Raw genomic sequence first — 22,552 nt, 5'->3', positions numbered from 1 at the left:
GAGGTTAAAAAAAACTCACTGTATGGACTACTACCACTGTGGTAACCCAATATAAAGGGACAAGCTGAAGGTGATTTCACTTTCATTGACTGTATGTTAATGATAACTTATTCCATTTTAAACTTTAAACATCAAATTAATGTAAATGTCCACTTCATCATGGGTCATGGAGATTTATTTTGTGCAACTCAAAAAAAAAGTTATTAAACTTTTGGATTAAAAACAAATTTATTTCTCCCAAAGGACAAAGGCTCATCTTTTTGCAGTATTTACAATATACAGTACCAGTTCTTAGCTATACAGTTCCCACCGGAGGCCCCGGAAAGTCAAACTGCCAAGAGGTCAAACAACAGGAAGGACAGAGAAGATTGCTGGCAAGGAAGGAGACCCGACAAAAATAAATTCATAAAAATATTAAATAACATACTAGAGGTGATAAAGCATATGGTTCAAGTTTAGAGATGTCCTTTACAGCCACTGGCGTACGGTTCATGTACTACTGGACATGTCCTGATGGAACAAAGTACACAGAGGGAGACGATCTTTCTCTCTGATTGCCCTGCAGTGGATGAAGTGATCAATAATGAGGGATTTCCTGGTCTTCTTGCTTGTTGTTGAAGGAATGTTACAGTGGTATAGATGGTCAAAGCTGCTCGACATCACATCCAAATGTTTTGTACAACGTCCTGCTCCCACAAACACGTGAATTCATTTCAACAACTCACTTAAGCGGCTCGCTGCTCATCTATTTTCTTAGTGGTAGATGCAGATGACATCACAGATTGGTCTCATCCCATGTTGGATCGTTCATGCTCTTTAAAACCCTCCTCACAACCTTTTCTAGATCCTTCCTAGCTCTCTGTTCTTCCTCCAGTGACCTCTTCATCTTCTTGTTATCCTGTAGTCATGGTACAAATGATACAAATGAGTGTTTCATTGAACTATGGACAGTACTTTTTACTAACTAACTACCTAAACAATACTACATGGATGTTCATTATAAGTCTGTTTTATTATGGTTCATTGACATTCTAAGAAACTCCTGAAAAATTACCTGTTTCAGCTCCTGAACTTCGTCTCTTAGGGCGTACACCACGTCCACTAGGCTCCTTGAACACAACACAATTCAGCATATGAGTGTTTCCAACCAGGATGCTAATCACTAATATTTCAAACTCTGCATCAAATATTTTCGCAAGGTAGCGATTTTATGTGACATACTGTACTACATGACATTTATTATTTATAAAAAATATGTTTGTTATTTCATATGTATTTACTGTAGACCAGCGGACCAGAGTCCACCAGAAGCTAAGATTCACACTTAAAGAATCAGTGGCAAACAGTTAACACCCATCAGTCAGGTTAGGTTGAACCTGTTCAAAGCAGTGTCAATGTAAAATAAAAATTTAAAAAAATATTATAGCAGCTCACTTTTCTTCCACTGCACTCTGTCCATTGCGACTGGGATCGTCCACAAAGACCTTTTCCTCACCAGGGATGATCACATGAAGTCCAGTCTCCTTCCGCACTCCTGGTTAAAAACAGAAAATCACTCAACACTTACTGCACTCAGTTCTGTCTAACCTCCATCAGTACATCACCACCTGCCCTGCAGCAAAGCTACACCAGGGTTGGTTGAAACAGTAGAGCGTTAGTCACGCACAGAGGAAATCAGATAGGAAAGGAAGAGGAAATTAGAAGCTGTGATGATTTCCTGTGTACACAAATCCCCATGTTCCATCAATTTATAATACATGTTTCTCTCACTGAAAACTCAAAACACTTCACACAAACCAGAGAGGATAAAATCTTCAGTTGCTACAAATCATCAGAAAAGCCAGCCTCTACCAAATGACAAGATTTATTCAAAACTCATAATACAGCGTTTGGAACTCCAACACTTCAGCAGTGTAGAACAAATACACCGAAGGCGTCGTTTGCAGATAAGACATGGTCACAGCGATAGAGCACACAGAGAGGACGTTTGTCAACGACAGTCTCTTTTACCCTGCCTGTCCCACAGTTTGACTTCAGTTTGGTAAGTCACAGAATACACCTGTTACAAAGTATAGCACATGAAGTAGGGACATTGATTTTCTCAGATCAAATACTCAGAAGTTGAAGGTAGTATGTTTTCTTATTTTTTTTCCTCGGCCTATGATGAGTAGTATTTACAGAAGGGGAGACTGTGCTCTTCATGTTCCAGTCCACTCTGACAGTATCTGGGGTGGAGTGAATATTTCACATATAATCACGGCATATTTTTTTCCTTTTTCTTTTAAAATTGTTTTTAACCCTCAATGCTTTCAAATACACCGAAGGTGAGCATTTACACTACGAATGAGCATTTACTTTACAGTAACACTGAATACTTAAGTCTACCTTCATCATACACACTCAAGGTAGACGACAAAAAGTACAGATTTGAACAGATTCTAAACCCCCACCCACCCACTCTTCTTTTACATGATTGTGCAAAATAATTCAAACATTTCATGTTATAATTTAAGTGTAAACTTTCATACAGAACAATAACTTTTTTAAAAGGCAGAAACAGAAATGGGTTTATGTTTAAGTTAACATTGGTCAACAAAATATTGTGGAAAAACACAATAAATAGCTTGTGTAAAAAAAATCTAAAATTAAGAATGAAGACATTATTTAAACCACTGTCTCAACTTTAGGCGACATAACCTAAATGTCGCTGACATTGTTTACTATCAGAGGAGATAGACTCTAGGATGCCAAACTGTACTTTAAATACCATCACTGTAAAAATACTTCTTCATAAAAATAGTTATTAATGTGAGATGGTGCAGAAGGCAGCCTCGTAAGTCAGACCAAACAGAGGCAGTCTGGCTTATGAGGCTGTTAGCATAGTTGCTACCTTTTCTGTTTGACGCTATGTGAAAAAACAATTAAATCATTGTTTCAGAAAGATCATCAGAGTAAGGAAGCAATATCACTTTGAAGATAATTGGCTAACAAGAATTAAAACCAAGCTAATTGAATCATTGTTGTGATGCTAAGATAAAGCCAGGAGCCAAAACAATTGCTAGCGTGGTTTATACAACACATTTTCTCTATGTAGCTTTAGTAATGACAATTTAATGTTAACGCCATGTTTGGGTTAGCATCACAAATCAAAAGAGAGCTATTAGCAAACTTTTACATCAGGGAATGCTAATACATGGAAAATCAAAACCAGAAAGGTTGTGCAGTACTCAGATTTGCTACATCTATTTAAAAAATTAAAGTTTTGCAATGTTTGCCTTAGCTGGGTTAGATTATTCTAATCCCTAAATCAATTCAAAGTCTTCCTCAGAAGTTTTCTGGTCTCAAGGTTCTTGTACAGTACAAGTATGTTACATTCTGAGCAAAGCACAACAGTTCTCAGTTGTTACAGGAGTTGATAATGATAATAACTCAGGTACATCGCTCTGTGTATTTGGGGTCTATGAAATGACTAACTTGCTCCTGGCTTCATATGTAACAGTACTTACTGTGATCTTTAATAAGATAGAAAAAATGTATTTCTTCTTAAAAAAACAAACAATAATTTCATCCACACATGTAAGTCAGTTAGTCTATGCTCAGAGCTCTGTGAGGGCACAGCGACTGTTTGTTACCGCAGTATTTTGGCTGGTTTTTAATTTAAAACTTAAATGTTCAACATGGAAAAACAGTGGATGTAACCCTGTGAATCCAGTGAAGCACAGAAACATTACTGTTTGGTTTAAAGGAGACTGCACAACACTGTTAACTAAAGACCAGTTCACTACATCACATTAGTGGTGGTATCTGGTCAGGCTGAGGGAACTTGACCTGGTCGTGCTGTTTCTAATTTAATGGTAATTATTTAGAAGACGAGTGAATCGCTCTCATGTTCTTCACAGCCATGACTCAACAAACACAATGTGTCCTTAATAGAAAACAACAACAGCTCAGGTATTTTGTCTTCATTCCCACATAAACTGCTGACAATCTGGTGAGAACTCCCAGAGTAAAGGTAACATTGTCCTCCGAAAGTTCTCTGAGTTTGCTAGTGTCAGCTCTTGTCGTCACCAGGACGAGGAAAAACAAACTAAACAGACAAAATCAATAAAAACTATCTGCGAGGTCAAACACCACCAGAGTGAGATTAAACAACGTGTATTTTATAACTCATCATTCTTGGTCAGAAAGCTTGTAAAAAGCTGGTCAGTGTAGCACAGACTGAAGTGTGTGTGTGAGACGATCTCCTCTTTCTGTAGCAGCTACAACAGAGAACTGGCTAAATTTCACATAGTACACTAAAGTTAGCAAGAACATTCATGACTCAGCAGTTTTCTGTGTTATTCCAGTGGAGACTGGAAAAAAAAGAATAGAATAAAATGTCAATAGTTTGGACATTACATGTGTGCACCGATTATTTATTACACTTCTGTGTATACCTGAATGTGTTCATCTGTTTGTATGTGTATGTGTAGATTTTAGGATATGTGAGGAAATTTAAATAGTCCCTGTAAGGACCATGTTCTCACAACTGTCGGGCTGTATGGACACTGCACATTTAGGGCAAGGGTTAAAAATGAAATACATGTGCGAGGCTAGTTTTGGTGGTGATTTTGGTCCAAAGTTTGTAGTTTAGTACTAATTAATAACATCAATGGAAATTTCCCTCAAAAGTTTATGGTCCTCATTACTAGTTCTGGACCATCTGGCCGACTGTGTCCTTACTTTGTTGTCTCTGTATTCAGAAAAGAAGTGCGAAAGACTGGCTTAGTATACCAGTAAGTTGCAGAGGAGATAAAAGACGTCCTGTGGGATTTTTTCTTTTTTTTTTTTTGCTGCATGTCTCTGCATTCCAGGAGGGACAAACTGATTTTGTGCCTTCATTGATGCCTGCTATTTATAGCTTTGGACTTTAGGAAGTTTGCTTCCGCTTTACTGGTGGGAAGACTTTATGGTTTGACAACAGAATTACAATTCAAACTGAACCCATGGACTATTTGTACAAAAATAAAACCTGAAATGACAAATTAAAGTGAGTAGCCTTCGATTCCTGTAGACTGAATCTTGACCAAATCACTTCTGAAACCAGCCAAGCACTGATGCTCTTCCATGACTTTACTTGTGCAAACGTGTTACTGCAACTAATTTACTGTGATAATGAAGGGCGACAGTCGGGCGTGTGGTTGAGGGAATGGACTGCGTCGGTAAGGGTCCTCACAACTAATGTGAGGCAGTAGTGTGTGTCATGTGTGGCATCTGTGCTATGTTTGAGCTTACATACTTTAAAATCACATACTAGAGACAAGGAGTATGTGGTAAAAACAATACACTCCATCCTGAAATTGCATCTGAATATCAGACAGGAAAAGCTCAGTCCCCATCTCTCCCTCCCTCCCTCCCCCGGATTCCCACTCCGACTTCCTGTTTTCCTCTGCCGCGAGTTTTCCCCGCATCAATGTTCAGACAGGGGGGAGTGGTCACATTCAAGATAAATTAACAAGAATTACTTAACACTCACTGCATGACAACTACAGAAAGAGAGGAGGCACATAAAAGGGAAAGTGGCAAAGGCAACAGGGAGATGCTTCCAACATCTTTCAAACATTAAAAATATAAATTAAACCAAATAATTTAACAAAAGCTTTACAAATAAAATAGAAAATAAATACATACATTTAAAAAAAACCTAGTTTAGTTAAATACACCAAAGGTTAAAAGAGGTAAATGTGCCGTTACGTTACGTTACAGCACAGCACAGCGTGGCAGCACTGAACGTTCTTTAGTTCTGGTGGGAGATGCAGCTCTTGCGCGGCACTGAGCCCATCCTGTAACTGTGGCTGGTCCAGATGGAGTCATAGTCAGAGTCCTCAGAGAGGTCAGAGCTCAACTCTGGCCGGGACACACTGCTGCGACGGCCTGACGACTCTGCACAGGACCGGTCCACGTCGGCCAGAACGTGGTTGTGCATCAGGTCGGTGCCCTGCCAGGCTGATGGAGGTAGGGCCGATCGAGGTGGAGGTGAATTAAATTAAAATGGAGGATGGGGAGGGTGCAGTGACCCGCAGCAAATGGTAAAATCATAAAACCAATGGACGGGGTGCATGATGGGATGGAATATGTAAAGAAATATATGCAGTATGGAGAGCAGAAAAATGTTCATAAAAATGAGGCAAAAGAAGAAAAATAAAGTTCGGCAAAGTCGTGTCAAAGAGTGGAGGAGAGACAGAAAGAAGAAAATATACTGTTAGAGAAGATCAGCCCAGAATAACAGTGTTAAAGACAGACAGAGTCACAGGTACAGTCATTATAAAGACAGTAGGAAGTAGCAGGAGGTTACACCTATACCATAATGATCCCTGTACTTCTCCAAACCTCTTACTGGATTCAAACATAAGTACCAACAACAGCCTGAAGCAAACTGACTTTGTAATTGGGTTCTACAAACTACACATTTTCACTACATAATTCTATATNTATATATATACAGTACATATAGATAATTTTGTTTTAAGAAAAAGTGACCACACCGAATAATTATAGGAGTCTTAAAATGGGACGAGTGACAAAAGACTACCTTTTGTTTAAGATAAAAGTGAGACAAATGAGTCCCCAGCCCTGGTCTGTGGGTCATTTGGTACCAGCGATTTAAAGAATCCAGTCAATTTCATTTATTTTCTTCATATAACGATAACACAGCAATAGCAGCAACTGCACTTTCACAGTCTTTCTCTAAAATCTTTTTACCTCTCTCTCACCATCACACAGAAATCCAAACGACACAGGTGTCAGGACCTGAGACCTCTGCCTGTTAAAATCGGAACCTTATTTCTGACAGCATGATGCCGTCTGACTGTTTTCTCTTACACCTTACAGCACAAACGAGAAACTATTGTGTGTTTTCTTACTGGAGTTGAGAGTCTGTCTGGTTTTGGCACTGGTGCAGTAAGCCTCAATGACTTTCAGGATCTGGGCATCTTCTTCCAGAGCAGCAGTACCTGAGAGAGAGAGAGGCCAGAGAAATAAAACATCTACTCCAGGCAGTGCCTTTTATTTTACTTCCTGGTTACTTTACCATGTACTGCATATCTTAGGCAATAAGAAATGTTCACCCAGTGGAAACTTACTCATTCTGTGATTTCAATTGTTTATAGTTTGTTTGGCTTTAGCCTGTGATTTCAATTGTTTATAGTTTGTTATGTTATGACAGTTGGAAAAAAGGTTATATATTATAATTCATTTCTTCTTCTTCTTCTTCTTCATAAACTAAAACAATTGTTTGACGTATACACAAAGTCCATAAATCAACTATGTGTTGGTTTGGAGGAGAGTGAGCCTTATCTTCATTGCAATTACTGAATGACATATGTAATATTTTATCAGGGGTTGTGTTAAAATGAACATGTGTGCATAGAAAAGAAAGCATTTCTGGACGTACTCTTCCTCACGGCAAATTCCTCCTCAGACTGTTTTCTCTCAGGCTTACGCTTAGGAAGAAGTTTCTTCACACTTTTGGGACTTTTACTGAGATCCTGCAAAAGAGAACATTTCATTTGATTTTATATTTCCATGGAAGGGAAATATGCTAAGGTGTGACTGCAATGATGTCTGAATATAGATTTAACCTCAGTATACAGTATTGCACATGCTAATGTAAAGTTGTAGAATATTTGATGTCATGAGGATACTGCACATTGACAACAGGTCAGTTCACCTCCTTGTAGCAGAGGGCAGCAGAGGGCCGTAGGGGAGGTGCAGGTCGTAAACAGCTGAGACTCCAAGGTTTGGGTGTGTTGGGTGGTTCCAGTGGACCCCACATCATAGTGCTATGGGTGGTTCCATGTGAGGACGGGTGAGGAAGGGTGTGGTACGTGGGGGCCACGGTCATGGCCCGGCTCTCAGCGTGACGAGACGGGGTCAGAGGATGAGAGGGGAGCTGAAAAAGATAAATAAATGCAGAATAATGTTTACTACACGATTAGACACTAACTCACTTTGTTGCTTTTGTGTCTGCTGCTGACCGTGTGGCAGGGGACACTGATGGGTTTGTGGCTGGGCGCAGTAGCTGTGGTGTGTTTGATCTGTCTGCTCAGATGTTCCACCCAGTCCTGCAGGTCCTGTTGGTTGTTGCAAACCACGTGTAGACGTTCAAACAGCGCACCTGACGAAAGACAGACCAGGTGAGTAGAGAGTTGAACCTGATGAAATGCATTATGGTTCTCACTCATCTCTGTCTCACCATTCAGCTCAAAAGCATTTTTCTGGGCCTCACAGTCTTCTAGCTTGTTCACCACCATACTGCTCACTGGTAGTTTACCCTGAAGACAGAAAACAGTGACAAATCAGAAAAATGAACCAAGAAATTTAAACTAACCTCCTACATATAAAAAACACATCTTGAAGTCTTTCTTAATAGCCGACCTGAAAGATGAAGCCGCTCATCCTTGGGCTGGCAGACAACATGAGGAGGACGTGAGGAAACAACATGAGGTAACGCTCGTTCTTCTCCTGACAAAAAACATGGTTTACAAAACAGTCAATGGTCGAGGTATGGTATACTGTTATTACAGCTCAGTAACACTGAAGTTAGGAGTTGATGAAATGAGCCGACGATGCTCGCACCTCAGAACCAGGACTCTGGACTAAGACCTGGCTCATGTAGAGCACAGAGCCCAGAGTCTTGATGTCGTCTCCCTCCCACAGCCTGATGGTCTCTGTGAGAATCTGCAGCTCAAGCTCCTTACGCTTCCTCACCTCTTGGCACTGAGCCTGGAAACAAAGGGAGGTAAAACGCCTGCTTAATTAAGGGCTGCTATAAATTCACTCTCTCTATATATAAAACCTTACAACACAGGAAAGATGTTCTGCTTACAGAGAGACTTTTGAATGACGTCATGCATTTCTGGATGTCTGGTCTGTCAGGATAAGACTCCTACAGAAGAAACAGGGAACTTTAATCACACACACACACCTTATAGCATAGAATACATTCAAATGAACACTGATGTTAATACACAAACACCCACCTCCATGTGTCTCTCCAGCTCTTTGAGTAAAGTGGGGTATTTGTCAATTCTCATGAAGGGTTTACTGAGACCTGTGGTCAGGGTGAGGATCCCTGGAGTGACCGCGCCCCTGCCCTCCATAAACTCCCCCAGAACCTCACTGCAGGAGATGGAAAAGAAAAAAGGAAGGCAAAAAAGATGAAGGAACACAGTGAATTATTAATGTAGGTTATCATGCAACCTTGGTGCTCTGCTATGAATTTGAATGTTCTCAAAGACTTCACCGTTTAGCCTGTTTAATGTTATATATATATTTTAACCCTACAAGCGGTGGTTTCCAGAGTAGAAGCTGTGGCAACCACACAGGGCATGAATAACTGGGGAGCAGCAAAAGAAATAAATACCAATTTTAATATTTCCTTTATTTGCGAGCCTGTGAGAAAATAGTGATTTTCAATGTTGGTTTGGTTGGTTTGTTTTTAAAAAAAAGGAAACCTTTGAAAAACAAAACAAAAAAAAACGTTGAGAACCAGTGATTTGAATGAACTTATTCAGAAAATGTATCCAGATACATCCATCTTCTCTGAGTTATACTAGTGCCTCAGCAGCCAAAAACCAAACCCAGCTCTATTGGATGAGGTTAAATACACAGCTGCTCATTGTGCTGTTGCAGCTGCTGGTGTTGGGTTTGTTAAGCATCAACACATCAGCTGCAATGACTATTTTCTGGCCCTGGTTTTGCTGTAGTCTTTGTGGTGTATACACAGTGGACGGGTGTCAGGTTGAGGTAGATTCATATTTTAAAATGGTCTAAAAGTGGGCTGTAGTTTGGGATGTTTTTCTGATTTCCTGCTGTGCTTACATCAAATTAATCATAACTCATATTTATAAATCTTCAGAGACATTTGTTCTTACATTCTCCCTCTTTCATTTGGATTTTAATTAATTTTCTGCTGTTGTTCCAGGCTGCAAAGAAGGCATTGTGTCTACTGTGACGAGGTACAATAGGTGCTACAGTCAGCAAACAGCGGGTAAAAAAAAACAGCTGCTAAACAAAGATGAATTCCCTCCAGTTCAACCATACAATTTGTCAAACGTTTTTCAAAGAGACCAGTTTTGCTGTTCAGTAATTCAAGACGTTGAAGCCCAGACCCAAACCCCTTTATACCCACTCTAACTGCACTGAGTGTTTCTCATAAAAACATAATATAATATGTTTTTTAAAAATAATAAACATGATCCATGCGATGCCCTGAGCACTGTACTGTAGCACAGATAGTAAGTAGTTGTTACAAAACACGTACAGTAAGTGGAATTATAGTAATGATCTTGGTAAGATCTCTAATATACTTGACGTGACTCATGTATTTAATAATAACAATAATTAATAACTGAGTCCTTGACTTTTCTGTCCCTACAAATCAGAACTCACATACTGTACATAAGTACCTCTGTCACACAAGAGGAGGGACAATGTTTGGATCTGGGCCTTTGTGTATCTCCTCTGTTCACGTACCTGTGCTGTGTGAGCACATTCACCGCACAAGGATGGTTGGAGCAGTAACTGACATACAGAGCTTTCATCTGTGGCATGAGGTTGAGGAAAAAGCCCCCGACCTTCTGCTGAATTTCTGGAAGCCTGAAAATAAAAAAATAATGAAGAAAGCTCAGTGAAAATATTCTGCAGCACAGAGAAAAAAAAACACATTGGAAGAGAATGTTTATATAAAAGAGAATTCTGAGATTTCTGCTGTAGTACTTAAAAGGAACACCGGGTGTCTCCCTGCTTATTATAAAACTGTTGACAGTGTTGTTGCTTCTGCAGTGGTCATGTGGGCAGGGACACACTCACTTGGTGCACTCCTCCAGTGACTGGACGAGCATCTGCTGGAATGTGCTGATCTCCTCCAGGTTCCCCAGGATCAGAGCCACATCTGAGCTGCTGAGTCTAATGATAACAATGTAAAATGATGACTATGGGAACAATGACATGAACCCCAGATGTGATCTTGACTTGTTTGTAGAAAACTCCTACTTGTCAATGTTCTGAAGTGGTCGTAGGTAGTTGGTCAAGAGACACTGAAGGTCCTTGGAATATTCTGTCTCTGTTTCTAAGATGTTTTGCAGCACCTGGACAAAACGGTGAAAAACAGTAACATTAGGGTCTTTTTTGTGTGTTATGGCTGGCACTACACGATGTATATTCCAAAGCGAATTATACGTGACAAAGATACACGATATCAGCTATGGCCACAGGAGGGCAATGTAAAACTGAACACTGCTACTGCACCACTGAACATTGGCAGGATTTAAATATAGACTTTTTTGAAGCCATAAAACGTTTCTACTTTCATAAAGACTTCCATAAACAACACAGATTAAATGTGACCAAGTAAAGCTGTGCTGCAGAAACTGCACATCATAAAGTATGCCACCATAAACAGTAACATCAGAAAGGAAACTGACAGACTAACTGGAACTGATGCTAATTCAGACGGCAGCCTAGCAGAAGGGGAAAAAACACTACATGTTCCTCTGGAGTCGGTATAATTGTTTAGAAACAACACAGAGGATGAAGAACTATATGTTTTTCATACTCTCAAACAGAATAAAGTCTGAGAGATGTTTTATTTTGAGACTTTACCATTCTGTAGGTTAGCTATTGATACTTCAGACTGTTGTGTAAATGAGTTACACGGCTATTGTTTTTGAATTATAAATAAATGCAACCGATAGACCAGTGTAATGTATATATGTAGCGACCTCTAGGAAAATATAGTCCCTGTGTTCTTACCAAGTTATAGTAGGTCTTGCTGATGGCAGATGTGTCGAAGCCTTTGGGAGGACTCTTAAGGGTGCCAGACTTTGGAGACACTTGCTTGTCTGAGATCAGAAAAAAAAATAGTTGAATGTAGAACATATAATACTCTTTAATAAGGTAACTGATGTGGACAATGAGAGAAAATTGATACTTCTTGCACCATATACTGTATACCTGTCGGTAAACATTGTATTTTCTTAAAGTACCTCACCTGTGCCTTTGATTTCACGGACATAATTACTGGGGAACCAGCCAGTCCTGCCACTGAACATGCCTTCCCACCAGCCGCCATCCTCCTGGCGAGTCACGCTGATGATGTCACCTTTGTTGAAGGTGAGCTCATCCTCGTTGGTTTGCTGGAAGTTGAACCGTGCCTTCACCAGCAGCTGCTGTCCACTGTTCTCTGACATGTCCTGTCATGATGGAGGAGTGGAGCAGGATATGAATCAACAGGATATGAATCATTTGCATATGAAATTGTTCCGCCAAGTCAATGTTTAATGCACTTTATGAAAGCATGCTTGAGCAATTATAATTATATTTTCACCCAACCTGAGCTGGATTGAATAGTTTTATATTGACTGTTATCTGCAAACTTTGATGACTATGATCTGGAGCCAATCCTAGCTGTCAACGGACAAGGGTGGGGTACAACCAGGACAATTCACCAGGTCACCATTGCAGGGCCACATATAGAGACAAACAACCATTCACGCTTGTATTCACAAATATGGTCAACCTAGAGTGACCAATTTTAACCCCAATGAGCATGTTTTAACAGTTTAGTTTAGTTTTTTGCGAATAACCTGGAGGAAACTCACACAAACACAGGGAAGTGGGGAGCCAAAGACCTTCTTGCTATAAAGGTAAGTATTTTAACAACATATATTCACTGCTTGGCCTAAACTAGAATTTTATTTTAAGGAAACCAAATGCATGTTAGGCTCCTTTGGGCCACATAAACTGATATGGAAGATCAAAACCGGTCCACAGTAATAAGTTTGTTTTAACTTTGAGGATGTATATGAGTTTCTACACAGTGTTGTCTCATACAGCAGCGTTAAAACAATAAGAGTTCATGTTGAAAATGAGCTGGAGTGAGCGTTGGTACTTACCAGACTGCGAAACTGGTTCTGCAGCAGCTTGGAGGATCGACCCAGAGAAGCCTGAGAAGATAGTGAGTCAAATGACTTGATGCGGTGGGCGGATGAGTGTCGGGCACACACCGAGTCGCTGCCCACGCCGATATCTGGACAGAGAAAATGAGGCTATAATTACACCAGAACTGGTATTTGCAGTTAATGCCCACACACCTGAATGTCATTCATATTAAACACCCCCGCCCCCACTCATATTTTCACTAACCTGCTGTCACTTTGTTCAGTGCAACCAGACAGCTCAACACCTTGGAGAAGTTCAGCCCCAGCAGCAGGTCACTGGCCTCGAACGGCTGTGGGTCAAAGAAGAGGGAGAGAAAGTCACGTCGGTGAGTTCCAGACAGTCTTCTGCACATTTCCTCTTACAGCTAACTGCTAAATCCAGCACAGCAGGTTTTTGTCATCTCTTGGCCATGCTGCAAGTGCTGCACAGTAAATCAATACCACTCAATATGGTTGACAGAAGTAGCCGAGGAAACACACAACTTCAGCAAAAACAACTTCTGCTGACACAGGGTTCTTAAAAAAAACAAAAAAAAAAAAAAAACAAACATTAAACTGACTGAAGATTTAAGAGGGTTTTTCAGCAGAAAATGAATACATCCCGCAAAAGGTGTAGGAAAGTTTGCTAAGATGCAAAACTGCTCATCATAAAAACATAAAGACACATCCTTATTTGTGCAAAGGGTTCCTTGGTTTACAACGCCCTCGACCTACGGCGTTTCATGGTTCAGTCGCAATCTTCCATAAATGTATTAATTAAGTCTTGTTTCATTATTCTGATGTACAATGTTAAATTTACCAACTGGCGAGTGGAGTGGACGAATATATCATCACACGGTTGTATATGCTGAAGACATCTCTGTTTCCATTCACTGGTTGTACGCAGTACATTGGATTGTGCTACATTTACTTTCTTTCTTTTCTCACCATGAATCCCACGCTTTTTATGTCTTAGGTTATGTTACGTAGGTGAGTGACAAGAGTACTTATCATTTTAAATCTGAATCATTTTCTATTAGTATATTATTTGGTGAGATGTTACCAGAGCTGATGATCTTTAGAAAATTAGCAGAAAAGCCAGTGGCAGCACAGTTGGATGGTGTGACACTTAGGTTCTGCTTTTGTAAATGAAATAATAATGGTTAGAAAAGTGCAGCCACAAATTGTATGCATGTATGGTCAGTTTAAAAACTGAACCTTTAGATGTGAATTTAATATAAATAATTAACAGAACTTCCTCCTGGTATTTCAAAACAATACCATGCCAGGTGTTTGCAAGAAGAAGTACCTGTTATTCTAGCTACATTGGTCTGTCTATCCATCCATCCATCCATCCATCTATCCATCCATCCATCCATCCATCTATCCATCCATCCATCCATCCATCCACTGCTCCAGTTAATCTGAGTCTAAGTGAATGTGAGCTACGACTCTTCCATCTACCTCTCCAGTTGTAGATTTACCCCTGAGGGAGATGGCAATGAATGCCAGTGAGTGTTAGCATTAGAAGAGATGAGTGTACATGTTATTGTGTAAGTGAGGACAAGCCATGAAAGTCACTGTCCTTGGTGAGTGTTCAAAGGAAATCGCCCTCTTCCTCACACATCCATACTTGAGACAGAAACCATGCACACGTATGTGTGTATGGATCTACTGAAATGTGTAGTTTTGCTTAAGAAATACTTCATAAAGTATGTAAAATAACTAAAGCTAAAAAATGTAATCTAGTAAGAGCTTTTGTAATTAACAAATAATGTTTTGTTTTTTTAAAATCAAACAGCAAATGCTTATACCTTGTTTTTTATGTTAAAAACTTTAAACTTTTGTTTTAAAAAGTTACCTAAAATAATTTCAGTTATGTTCTGGAAAAAAATACAATGTGGAATTAAAAAAATATATAAAGTAAAAAATGTAAAACTCAATAAAATGAATGCTCGGGTTAAGCAGATTTAGCCAAATCTAACCAAAAGATATATTTTTTAAAAAGTAATTTCTTAGTTTAGAAACAGCTAAATGCCAGAAATAAGGCAAATACAGGTTAAAGTTTGGGTTAACTCAAGAGCATTTATCCTATAGGAACCCAGGACTTTTCTGCACATAAGACAGATGTGCGTATGTATTACCACTACACCATAGATCCACGATAGGAAAATTCAAAGCACTATAGAAGCCTGAACGTCATTCCTGGTTCCTCCAACCATCAATCTGTGAAGATACACAGACTTGCAGCCAGACAACGATGCACAACACTGAACTGTTACTGTAAGGTGCACAAAGTTCAATGTTGACTCTTTAACCATCTCCCACGATGCCTGGTAATGTCATCTTAATGGCTTCCATGACACATTTCTTTAAATGTCATCTTAATGGCTTCCATGACACATCTCTTTAAACAGCGAAACACAGTGCACATTAAGTATTCATGCGGGCAAATAATGAACATGACTAACATGACAAGCTGAAACATGTCTGCTGTGCCTCAGCATCACAGCCAGGTAATGATCCCTCACAGTACAGTGGTGTAAGAAGCCTGTGTGACTCAGCACGCTAACACAACAGCAGCAGAACACATTGCTTCACAGCTTTTACCACTGACGAAACGACTGTTTACCTGTCCACGGTGTAACAAACAACTATAACATGTGCACTACAGTTAGTGGGCTGTGGTCCACACGTCACTCCAGAGATTACTCAAGGCTGCAGTGAATGAGTTTGGGTGATTTGTGTTGTTAATATTATGGCTCTCTCGCGTTGTGGTTAGACACGTTATTGTACAAAAGTGACGTGCATCAGAAAATGTACTCTGTCAATTAAAATTTACTATCAAATATGACCGGGACTGTGACTGTAAGACAGAACGAATAAGAAAATACCAAAGTCCCACCTGTATTATTAGTGTCCCTATCCAAACCCATACCTGTTGAAACTTAGGTTTCAGATCAGACTTTGTTGGTGCAGGTTTTCAGACATGTAGGTGACCAGTTATCTACTGGTCAGGAAGTAAATATATAACTCCCAGATCACAGGATTAACTTGACAGATTATCAACAACAGCTTTTAAATTCTCTGTTGTCTGGACATTCGTACCCATATCTGAAATCCAACGTATGTACTGTGAAACTTACACAACAAATAAACTAGGTCGGGACTGATCTGTAAGCAATGAGAGAGAGTAAGGTTACTGTTCCACGGGGAGCTCTGAGGTCATGGGAATTCTAATGATTACTTCCTCTGGTCAAAGGTATCAGAGGTTAAGGGTCAGAGCCAGCAGCTGCCTTTAGGTTTCTGACACAGAATAATTAGATCTGAAGTGAAAACAGAGCCGTTGAGAAACGGCAAAGCCTTCTGGGTTAAACATTTTACTCATCTCAGTTAGAAACAGCTTGTCAGCACTACAGATGTACATCATCAATCCAAGTGTCTTTCACATGTAAACAGTCCTCTGCTCTAATCTGCAGCCACAACTAGCAGGGTCAGAGCCAGTAGTGTTTAGAGCACTGGAGAGGATCCATATACAGATGGTAGGTGGGAGGGTTGCCATGTCCAAACAATACTGCTCTGTCTAATTTACAACAAAAAAAAAACCCTTCATATACAAACAACCTTGACTCTATAGATTTTTACAAGAGGTGTGTGGTAGTTAGGGAATGACATCATAGTTTCCTGATATCGGCCGATTATGATGTCCCACGTTAAGTGTTTTCAAGAAATGTTTCCAGTAATACTGAATGAAAACTGTCTATTATAACTCTGGACCACAGACTACCATTTAACTGCTAAAATCACTACTTTGTTTGTTTGTTTTACAATTCCAACATGACAGGAATTTCAGCCAGAACAATGTCCAGACTTCAAAAGACGAAAACTGTGAATACATGACATGAACTTGATTAGTTTTGGTGGTCTTACCATGACATGTCTCCGCAGAGAGTCACAACAAACAAGTCTTTTAAAAACTCATCATCATGAATGTTTTGTCCATCTCTGGCCTCTCAGCTGCCTGTTAGCACTGAATGGCATGTTTGACACACACTCAGGGTGACAGTCTCGTCCTATCTCCAGCTCTTTTGCGCTGGCTGGAAAGTCCAAGGCAAAGAGCGAGGCAAAGCTGAAGAACACTGAGTTTCATTGTCAGAAGACAGTGCCTTCAATGACCCCTCTATGTACTGGTTAACACAGCCTTAACCCCTTACTGCAGGCCGTCTGCCATTTGCTGAAGAGTATAAGAGTTTTCCCCTAAACTTGAAATGTCCAATTCCAAAAGATGGATGAGGTCTCCATCTGTGGACATGTTAGTCTTTACTGGTTATTGTAATGACACTCTAATTATCATGTTAGGACAAACATTTACAACATAACATACATAGCTGTGGTCTAGTACTGTCCACAGCTGCAGTACTGATGTTTTTAAGATTGAAAAATTCCACAAACCAAGATCAGACCAATGTATTGTATCTATCATTACTGAAATATTTTGATTGGGTTTCTCCACCCTGCCAAGGACAAAGATTTTCAGTGTCTTACTTCGTCAAAAAACAAAACAAAAGAATAAAAACCTAACCAAAGGAATTATTTTCATCAGTATTGACCTGGAATGTGTGGTCTTTGTGTAAGATGCTTAATGTTGGTGTCATTTCAATATTTGGTGTCTTCAGATGACACAGGGAAGAATATGTATAGAAAGAAGTTCGGTAGACACAAAAAGTTATACAACTAGAATTAAAACATTTAACTACAAACAAACTACTTTGCAAAATATTCTTGGAACTGTCACCGTGATGGAAACGTATGGAGCTACTGAAAGCAACAAAACACATAGTGGTGGATTATGGATGGATTATAGCAGCCAAAGTTACTGGTAGTGTTCTGCTTTTCACAGGCAAGACAAGAGGCTGTTGTTGTTTACACTCTGCTTTTAGCCTGTTAATCTAACCATTGCCAAAACTACTAGTTAATAAAACTTTTTTCCTAAACTGATATAACCGACAATAAGTAATACAAGAACAATAAAATAAATAATGTAATAACATAGTAAAAAAAACAGCAAAATCACCATTGCAGATAGTGGAATTTGTTTTGGAGATTTTGTGGAATTAAAGGAAGCTCTTTTATCTGCTGAAAATGTTTTTGTTTCTTTGCTTCCTCCCTGACAGGAAGTGGATTGTCTTAATGGACAAAACCAACACAATTGAGGTCATTGTTTAGGTTTTTTTTTCTTAAAGATACAAATTACACTTTCTGTAATTTATGGATCAAACAAGTAGTCATATAAGAAAAACAATTGTCATGGTTTTATCTACCAAAGCCATTGTTAATAACAAGCACTTTTGTTTACAATATTACGAGGTGAACAAACATCATTACTGGGCTTTGACTTTCCAATACAGTGTGACATTTCTATCAGTTGGTGTCTCTGGAGGTTTTTACAGTTAAATCAATCGTAAAACCACAAGGCGGACAAGGAAAGATGCGTATGCCGAGAGATGGGTGATTGTTCTCGGCTGTTACAGTCCACACCTCCTCCTCCTCCACCTCCCTCTTTATGGAGCCCTTCTCCAACCACCATTGTTTGCGGTGGCAGCCCTTCTCTTCACACATAAACTACACATCTCCACACAGCAAATGAGAATACGTGTGTATGAAAACACAATTATAGAACACGAGCAAAAATAGGGATATAGAAAGTGAAAAAAACCTCACCTCGACGCGGAACGATGTACAGCCCTTGAGAAACTCCTTTATGTTGTTCAAACACTCGCCGTCGTTTTTCGGTTCCTGGTATATCTGTAGATACGAGGGGGGAAATGCCGTCTTAGAAATGAACGCCTCCGTTGCAGGTGTTTTTCGCCCTCACTTCGCAGCTGTGTGCACATTTATTGGACCGACTATGGTCTATTCTCCTCCGACACACACATTGTGCAGCCGAGCTTTTAACTGGGCCTGTGTGACACTGACGGAGGGTGAACACTACAATCCTGCAGCGCAGGGAAGTGGAGTCTTCGGTGTTGGCTCAACAGGAAGTTACGTCAATCGATAAGGTTCCTTAGCTGTAGCTAGTAGCAACAGCAGCCTATAGGCTAATCACCTAGGGGTTTTTTTATATTAAAGTATATTTCGTGAGAAAATCTGTGAGAAAATATTAATATAAACATCAAAAAAATTAAACATGAATTTCTGATAAATATTGTAGTAGAAAAATGTATACATAAAACTATAGATTTATAAACTACTGTAAATACGAATTGACATGGTCATTTAAAGCCTCAATGAATCCCTGGAAAAAGCTAAGCTTTCTCTTTTTCAAGTAACTTTTGGAAGTCTGTTTAAAATATGGCTTATTGATTTTGCAGGTCTATATTGTATAACATGAAGTTTCTTTTACAATTTGAACAATTACATTAAATTTGCAGAGAAAAAGGAGAGTGACAGGTTGCTGTGATTGGTGTGTGTAGGTGGTTAATACTGTATGCTCACAGAATAAACTTTAATTCCTTTTGGGTGTGAACTATAGACTGTAAACGAGATTTTTTTTAAAGGTACCTCTGTTACAGTCTATAACTGCAGAGTGAAGCCCATGAAGAAGATCTGAGTAAAGTAAAGTAAAGTAAAGCCTCATTTTGCACAGGGCTGTGAAATCTACGAAAAACACACATGGTCTCAACTGCCAATTACACGTCAGTTATTCACTGACTTCAAAATGTAAGAAATATTTATCAATGGTGCATGTTTCAATCACCTGCAAATCTATTTGCCCTCCTATTGACACAACAATATGTGTCAAGATAAATCTCTGTTCTCTAAAAATGTGACCACACAAAGCAAACATCGCAGGACAAAGAACTGACAGGACAATTACTGATGTAACTGATTGAAGGAGATATAGCCTCTTTCTACGATGACTTGTATGCACGCTACTTTATAATTTCTGAGCTACATAAATTTGTGCGAATAAGTCAAACGTTCCAAATGTAAAAATACAAACTTTCCCTTTAACGCTCATGCTGCTAGTGAAGGCCACCAAATATGTGCTGCTCCTTTAAATGCAGGAAGGGTTCTCTCTGTCAGTGGGCCTTTGCAGTCAATGGCGGCTAAGATCCATTCGTATGTGTGTGTGTGTGGGCGCGCGTGTGTGTGTACAGATGTCCAGTCATCCCTCACTGATCACAACACTGTACTCTGCTATGCATCATTACAATAGATAATAAACAAGCAGCATGGATCGACTCTGATTAAAAAGGCGTTTTAGATCAAATATTGTACAAGATCTGTAACAGCATTGAAATCCACTTCAACAGAGCATTGAACATAATTCATATAATAATTATGATCATTTTCAACCATGGAAGCACATACTGTAGCTCAGTTAAAGGCCGATAATTAGATAAGTACGTTGTCATTTTGTAATATTGCTACCCTTACTGAAGCCTATCAACGCACCCTCACTGTTTTTGTCTGACACACGTAATGTGCCACTACATTCTGGCGTTGTTTTCACAGACAATAACCCGGCCTGCCGTGACCTACAAAAGAAATCGCCTCACGGACCAGTGGGTAAAAAGAGAAGCCAGACAGCGGAGACACAGCGTCGGTTTAACGCCATGGATCGGGGGGAGGAAGCGGCGTGCAGCGCGCGGCCGCAGCATCCACAGCAACAGAAGACAGAGGTTGTTTTGGGGGATTTTTTTGCTCTTACTTTCTCCGTGGATCCGGGGCTGAGTCGCTCCAGCAGCCTGCAAAGAACCACGCCATCTTTCAGGGAGCTCTGCAGAAACGCTTCGGGGTCCGAGATGGTCTTTTTGGGTGACTCTAGCACCCCGAGCGTGATGAGCCATGTAACCGTCTGTTCCGCCGAATTCATGTCCAGCTACAACAGATCCGATCCAACAAAGCGGCTGTTGCTGCTGCTGCTGCTGCTGCTGTGTTTGGGGTTTGGCCCTGTTTACGCTGTCATCATCTGTGCCATATAGATGAGAAACATCTTTAGATCTGAAGGGAAAACGACGATGGAAAAGATGAAGGCGACGGTGCTGATGATGCTGCAGGATGGATGCGGAGGAAGAAGGTGATGATGGTGACGGCTGCTGGAAATTCAGCAGGTCTGGTTTCCTCCCCAAAGTGCGAGTGCGTGTGAGTGTGCGTGCATATGTGTGTGTGCGTGTACCTGGCAGGCTGTCAGTATCGATGCGCTTCGCCGTGATGAGTTCAGACCGTAGGCTGCACGGACGGACGTATGTGTGCGCGTCGTAGCCCCCTGTCAGCAGCAGCCACTCATTCGTTGGATGACATCACAGCACACGGACAACGACACAGTCCAACCAGTTGTTAGGGCAGTTGACAGCCGGGCATGAATAGGCTCTGTGTGCGTGGATTTGTATGTCCAGCCTTCCCAAGTTCAATTATCTCGTTATCCACGTATCTCTATTCAAAACAAGAGGAGGAAACAGTTGAGCAAGCATCAACAGCATCATGCATAACCAATATGAAATCATAAATACGATAAGAGGATTAGAAGAGAATAATACATATGATACAACACGAAAACAAATAGTACAAACAGATAAACGATAATGATGTACCCTGTATGAAATAAAACATTGAATCTGTGGATTATTTATGTACTTTCCATGTCAATGTTATCTGAGAGTACCTTAGTTTGGACAAGACCTAGATCTAGTAAACTGAGCTTGGATAACATCACATCTAGTTCGCAGTAGTCCAAGTCATCTTCTGGATCGACTGTTCGTTGAATAGATAAGTCCCTACATCCAAAGTCAGCACCAGTTGTCACTTGTACATTAGATGTGGCCGATTTGATCATGATGGTCTTATTTCTGTGTGTAGGACCATCTGAGGACGAGGATCATCAGTCAGTCCTCTAGTGGCTAAATGAGGAAAAACATTTAAGCAATCGCCACACTAAAGTGTCATGAATGAGATATCGGAACATCGCCACTACTCACTGTGGCCACAAGGTGGTAATGTCTGCAACCGTATCGGGTGCTAATATTCAGGGAACCTATAAAAAGTCAACATGTTCGCACAGTCGTACACAGAAACACTATCACAGATCTTGTGAGTGTTTATGATTGTAAATCTTTTGGAGCACCGACAAAAAGGTATTTTTAAATTAAATTCAAAGATATCTAACAATTTATAGGCTATAAAGAAGTTAAGTCACTTTATTGGTTATTTAAATAGCTCCATAGCAATATAATAATAATAATAAACTGCTCCTCATTTAATGTTCATATTCCCTCCTTCACCTGCAGGAATCTTTAACACCCACAGAATAAAAAAGAAAGACAGACCAGCGCCACGATAGTGCATGTGTGTGTGTGTGTGTGTGTGTGTGTTGTCAGGAAGACTGACTCTTGGGGGAGGCCATGTTCCAAACAGGCAGCGTCGAGGGATGCACTGAAGCCTTGGAGGTTCTTGTCACCATGGGTCTGTAACTAAGGATGCTACTGTTTAGCTGCTAGCCTCAGGCACATTAGAACTTTCCATCCCTCTCTCTCTCACACACACACACACACTTTGTCGTTACGACAGGAACATTTAGGACCAAATGTATG

At 40.1% G+C, this 22,552-nt stretch overlaps 1 protein-coding gene across 3 annotated transcripts; it reads right to left on the bottom strand.

Moving 5' to 3' along the window:
• Positions 1-209: 209 nt before the first annotated feature.
• Positions 210-21,511, bottom strand: arhgef7a (Rho guanine nucleotide exchange factor (GEF) 7a). Of its 3 annotated transcripts, XM_025064068.1 has the most exons (22): positions 20,674-21,511; positions 18,681-18,764; positions 13,186-13,270; positions 12,936-13,069; positions 12,032-12,233; positions 11,794-11,882; positions 11,035-11,129; positions 10,852-10,947; positions 10,516-10,638; positions 9,021-9,159; positions 8,867-8,926; positions 8,617-8,763; positions 8,416-8,502; positions 8,234-8,312; positions 8,016-8,155; positions 7,709-7,930; positions 7,433-7,526; positions 6,903-6,992; positions 5,800-5,985; positions 1,435-1,531; positions 1,055-1,109; positions 210-898 (listed from the first exon to the last, which is right to left on the bottom strand). In XM_025064068.1, the coding sequence occupies exons 1-22, from the start codon at positions 20,836-20,838 to the stop codon at positions 776-778; spliced, it is 2,592 nt and encodes an 863-aa protein (XP_024919836.1). In that variant the 5' UTR covers positions 20,839-21,511; the 3' UTR covers positions 210-775. The 3 variants fall into 3 exon arrangements, with proteins under 3 accessions (XP_024919836.1, XP_024919834.1, XP_024919835.1); XM_025064066.1 differs by lacking the exon at positions 5,800-5,985 and having other exon boundaries at positions 1,435-1,534; positions 20,674-21,503; XM_025064067.1 differs by lacking the exons at positions 210-898; positions 1,055-1,109; positions 1,435-1,531 and having other exon boundaries at positions 1,849-5,985; positions 20,674-20,838.
• Positions 21,512-22,552: the final 1,041 nt, after the last annotated feature.

The sequence above is a fragment of the Cynoglossus semilaevis genome, chromosome 16 (assembly GCF_000523025.1).
Source record: "Cynoglossus semilaevis isolate Cse_v1.0 chromosome 16, Cse_v1.0, whole genome shotgun sequence".
NCBI classification, from domain to species: domain Eukaryota; kingdom Metazoa; phylum Chordata; class Actinopteri; order Pleuronectiformes; family Cynoglossidae; genus Cynoglossus; species Cynoglossus semilaevis.
Note: the sequence above shows the minus strand (reverse complement) of the source record. Positions and strands in the feature narration are given on the sequence as shown.

Coding starts and splice junctions, on each gene's coding strand:
- arhgef7a (XM_025064068.1), bottom strand. CDS start 20,838: ATGAATTCGGCGGAACAGACGGTTACATGGCTCATCACGCTCGGGGTG. Junction 9,160..10,515: donor AATGTGCTCACACAGCACAG/GTACGTGAACAG, acceptor CATCTCCTGCAG/TGAGGTTCTGGGGGAGTTTA. Junction 5,986..6,902: donor CAGACAGACTCTCAACTCCA/GTAAGAAAACAC, acceptor TACCTCCATCAG/CCTGGCAGGGCACCGACCTG.